This window comes from Leishmania donovani, chromosome 35 (assembly GCF_000227135.1).
Source record: "Leishmania donovani BPK282A1 complete genome, chromosome 35".
NCBI lineage: Eukaryota > Euglenozoa > Kinetoplastea > Trypanosomatida > Trypanosomatidae > Leishmania > Leishmania donovani.
The window spans coordinates 507676-512675 of NC_018262.1; the positions used below are offsets into that span (position 1 = coordinate 507676).

The 5000-nt window shown below is 59.1% G+C and overlaps 1 protein-coding gene across 1 annotated transcript in view; it reads left to right on the plus strand.

The window, feature by feature from the left end:
- Positions 1–4773: 4773 nt before the first annotated feature.
- LDBPK_351160 (oligosaccharyl transferase-like protein) overlaps positions 4774–5000 on the plus strand; it is a gene marked incomplete at both ends in the record, with an annotated part of 2385 nt that continues 2158 nt past the window's right edge. The window contains one exon of the mRNA XM_003864653.1: positions 4774–5000. This exon is cut by the window's right edge and continues 2158 nt beyond it. Coding sequence (XP_003864701.1) covers positions 4774–5000 — 227 coding nt within the window.

Consider the following 5000-nt stretch of genomic DNA (forward strand, 5'->3'; position numbering starts at 1 on the left):
CGCTGTGCCAGCAATTTGGCTTTTACAGAAATGATTACAGTCGCCCAACACCGATGATGCGGGCGTCGCTGCTGTACAACCTGCACGAGGTCGGGAAAACAAAGGGCGTGAAGGTGGACCCGTCTCTCTTTCAGGAGGTGTACTCGTCCAAGTACGGCCTGGTGCGCGTCTTCAAGGTCATGAACGTGAGCGAGGAGAGCAAGGAGTGGGTTGCTGACCCGGCAAACCGCGTGTGCCACCCGCCCGGGTCGTGGATCTGCCCCGGGCAGTACCCGCCGGCGAAGGAGATCCAGGAGATGCTGGCACACCGCGTCCCCTTCGATCAGGTGGGCAAGGACAAGAAGGACAAGGAGGCGTACCACAAGGCGTACATGGAAAAGTCGAAGAAGGTAGTCGAGTTCTGAAGCTGTTTTTCAGTATCGACTCGTTGGCTGAGGGGGCGCAGAACTGAGAGAGAGGTGATGGTAGCCTTCGTCCGTCTCTCCCTATCGCCTTTTTTTCTTGTATTTATGTGTAGTGCTCTGTTTCGCCCGCGCTGCATCCCTCGAAACTCTCAGGGCCACTTTGGGGAAAGGGCAGAGGTGGCCAGGTGATGCGCCATGGATGGTGTTGTTTGCCTAATGGTTGCCGAAACAAGGAAGAAGCATTCATGATAAAAAGGAAAGCAGACTCTCCAGTGGGGCGCACGATTCGGCTTCGCAGTGCGCAGCAATGTGTCGAACCTACTTGTCAGCACAGTCCTCGCAGATTGTCGGTGGAGGGCGGAGCGCCGCTTTGTCTTTTTTTTTGTTGTTTGTTTGTTTCGTTAGCTCAAGATGCACATTCTGCCCCTGATGATGCCGGAAACCTCGGTGCGTGGTATCTCAGGGTCCAGTACCCACTCTTTCTGGGGAGGCCAAGAGCCTGCAGCCTGGACTCCGGTACGGCTACGGGCTCTTGGTGTGCGCAGAGAGGTCTGAGTTGGCTCTACGCGGAAAAGACTTGCGGCCATGATCAGCATGAGATCAGCTCACTACGAATCGTGTTGGCAGTTTAACCAATAGGCGTGTTTCACACACACCCCGCCGCCGCCCGCCCACGGGGCTGCCAGGCATTTGGTCTCCCAGGTTTTCAGTATTCCGATGTGGCAAAGGATGAGAAGCACGGTGCTGATGCCTCTGTGTTCACGCAACAGGACATGCGCACAGGTGTGGGCCCTCTCCTTTGTTGTCAAGGACGAAGTTGCAGCAGTGACGCTCTGGCTTTGCCGCGATGGCCCTACTATAAAAACACAATTCTCGTCGGGCTGCACACCTAACAGTGGCCTGGTGGCACGGGAAACTTTCTCGATCAGGTGCCAAGCGAGGTCGCACTCGGCCTTCACGCTATGGGGGTGTGGGCCGGCTCGCGCTGCCTGGTGTGGAACACGAGATGACGACCCAGCTGATTGGGGGGGGACCACTCCACGTGATTGGCCTAGGGCCCACTCCTTCACATGCGCAAGCAACAAAAACGCCCCAACCATGGCGCAGTGCATACCGGGGGCACGGAGATGTCACCACATCGCCGAGTACCGACTGTGTGAAGTGCAGTATCCACGCTGAGGAGGGATTTGAACAGGTGCCGCGAGCGATGGGTGGCGCCCAATTATGTTTTCCCACAGATTGAACTGGAAACTCTGCCGTGCCCTGATTGACGAATCGATTCGCAAAAAAAAAAACTCGCCTACACCGCAGCCGCCCACAAGCGAGGACGCGTCGGCTTCAGAGTGCCGCGCTGCCACCGACCACACAAAGACGACCCGAAAGCGCAGTAAAGGTAGGGAAGTCGAATCGCCCATTCCGTTACAGCCACAACAGGCACAGTCACAAAGCATCCCTCAAAGATAAGGTAAAATTCATCGCTAGACTCATGACTGAGACCGCCGGGAACGTTGCCCTGCCTGGTAGAGCCGCTCACACACTGTTCAAGGCGCCAGAGGCGACGTGATTCGAAGCAACTCTTGAGAAGGCAGCCTGCGCGTCGCCCGAGCATTGCCCTCGCTCGGACGTGCTTATCAAAGAGCCCGCCTCGAAGGATGCATGCAGCCCCGCTGCGCCCTCCCTCCACCCCGCCCTGTGACGTCGACCAGCACCCGGCGAAAAAGTCCCTTCAGCGAGTCGCCTCGCGACGACTGCGCCGTCATTCTGCGAGACAGGCTCCAGCCGCGCCCGTACAGCCTCCGTCCTCACCCCGCTCAGCTTTAGACCTCCCCCCTGGGGTTGCTCCCCCAACAAGCCAGAGTCGCACCACCAAGGTACACCGAGACAGCCGCAGCGTTTGTCGACCCTACGCCGGCACGCTGGGCTTCCTGCATCACGGCGCCTCAGAGGCCCAAACGCGGCCCGCACCACACACGCCGCACCATGGCTCTCCCACACCATCGCCCCCGCCCACCCTCTGTGTTCGCGCCCACAAGAACAAGTCCAAGATGGCCAGGCGTGCATGCCCAGTCGCACAACCATCCCTCCTGGACCCTCTTCACCTCATGATGGTGGTGGACCCCCCGAGCGTGCAGCGCAACCGGACGCCGGCACGGCACCACGCCATCCGTGCTCATCGCACCACACTCCCCACATTCTCCGCGGGCACGGATGTCATGCAGGCCACGCTACAATTCGTCCTCTGCAAGGTGGCGCGCTGGACACTGGAGCATGCCAGGTAGCTGGATGAGCATCCCCCAACACAAGGCGCACACGCGCCGGTGCGCGGTACCGCGACCAGCATCGGCTCTCCGCTGCACGCACGTGCCTAGAGGAGCATCGCCACCCCCGTCTTCTCCGCGTGCACATCCAGCCCACGCGCCGCATCGGTCCAAACGCTGCCGAGGTCAACAAAGTACCCACGACTCGGCCTGCCGAGCGCAGAGGGGTCTGCCCGCACGAATGCGGCCCGTCAAAGGATCGCCTCCGCTACTCCTACATGGCACGGCTGGAGTCAGCGTTGCTCCACGGTGCCGCCGTGTGGTCAGAGGGTGCTGGTCGAAAACTGCACGAGGGCCCTGTGCACCTTCACGCCATAGCAGTACCAGTCATCGTGGCTACCCCAAAATGCGCACACAGTGGGCACACCCACTCGAAGAGGCCAAGCTCCGCACGCGCGTTGCGCATCTCTCCCCTACCCGCTGTTGCGCAGATGGTACAGCACAGACAGACAGCAAGTCAGGTGCGGCCGCGGTGCGCTATAGCAATCATGCACGCACAGGTGCACACGGGCAAGGGGCGGCGGCGCCCTTGCGCGCCGCTGCTGCGCTGAGCGTGCAGCAGTGGTGCTCGTGCCTGACCTGCTTCGAGGACAAGCCAATCATCCAAGATACGGAAGAGCAGGTGCGGCTGCTGCCACGAGCTCGCTCTCCCTCCTCATGGGCGCTTTCATTAGGGCCCCTACAAGGGTGGAAAGTGGCGCATTGCGACGTGTTTGGTTCCAAATCCTGGCGCTCGTGGTCCGTCGCGTGCGGCTCTCATTTCAGTTTGTCTGCCGCCATTGTGCAGTGAAGCACGGCGGCAATGTATGCAAGCTTGCGACATCGGCACCGTCAGAGGAGTGGACGCCAACTGCATGGATCACGGACAGTGGTCTCCAGTCTCCGACGCCAGGCCGACATCCCTCATTGCCTGCACGGCAGGCGTCATCGCTTGTGCCCTCGAGAAGGGCCGTAGACGCGGCCCGCGTGGATCAAGAAATGCAATCCACCCAGGGCTGTCTGGCACCTATCGAGAAGCAGGCATACGAAGAAAGGACGAGGAAGCGCGGGAAGAACCTGTACGATGCATGGCGCCGATTCGACGGCAGATGGTTTGTCCTAGAGGACCAGGATTGTAGCCGTAGCGCAGCAGAGGTACTACGGTACGCTGTGGTTGTGTGTACGCGTACACTTTGGCGGACTTGCTCGTGGTGGTGGGATGGACACGTCGGCAGGAAAAAAGAGGATCATTGCGTGTGTGAGTTCAGAGGTGGGGCAACCGCTGCACTGTTCCACCACCACCACCACACTCCCTACAGCAACAGCTGTGCACACAGGCATACAAGTACGCGCATGGCACCGCCTAAGCACGAATGAGCGAGCGTGCGATGCACCACAGTGGCCGTATAGTATAACCAGCCGCGTCGACATCCTCTGAGTTGTGTTGTCTTCTCTTGTCTCCATCACTCAGTCCTCTCTCCCACCGGTTTTCTCTCTGCTTCACTCTCTGCTCGCTTGTTCGTTTGCCCTTTGTGCCCACCTCATCTCCGGCACGCTGCCTCTCACTTCGACCTTGTCCCTCCTGCCCCCATGCATACGTGGATCGGGGTGGAAAATGCCGGTGTTGGCGTTGGAAAACAATACATATCGACATGTGTATGTGTGTATAGATCTATTTAATATATACTATTGTGTGGTACTCCACCTGGCTCTCCTTGCTTGCTCCTCGGATATTCGAGGCAGCTGTTTTTTTTTTTTTGCTTCGCCCCTCTGTTCTTTGTGTGCTTGCCGGAAAGAGACCATACCAAGCCCTCCCTCGCTTGCTCACTAGCAGAGCGATTCAAAGGCGTCCCGCAACCTGCAACAGAGGGGGGGGGGACAGAACGAATACGACCCCATAGGGCATCGATAGCGCGCATCATACAAACAGAAAAGAAGCGCCAATGGAGGCAGCGTCAAACTCGAATGCCCCCGAGAGCGACGTGATGGCGACAACAAGTGCTGTTGCACCACCGTCGACGGCTGCACCCAGACAGGCTTCAAGTGAAACGCTGCTCATTGGTCTATACAAAATGTCCTCGCAGACTCGTAGCATCATCTACTCCTCCTGCTTTGCAGTGGCCATGGCCATTGCCCTCCCTATCGCGTACGACATGCGCGTCCGCTCCATCGGCGTGTACGGGTACCTCTTCCACAGAAGTGACCCGTGGTTCAACTACCGCGCTGCCGAGTACATGTCCACGCACGGCTGGTCCGCCTTCTTCAGCTGGTTCGACTACATGAGCTGGTACCCGCTGGG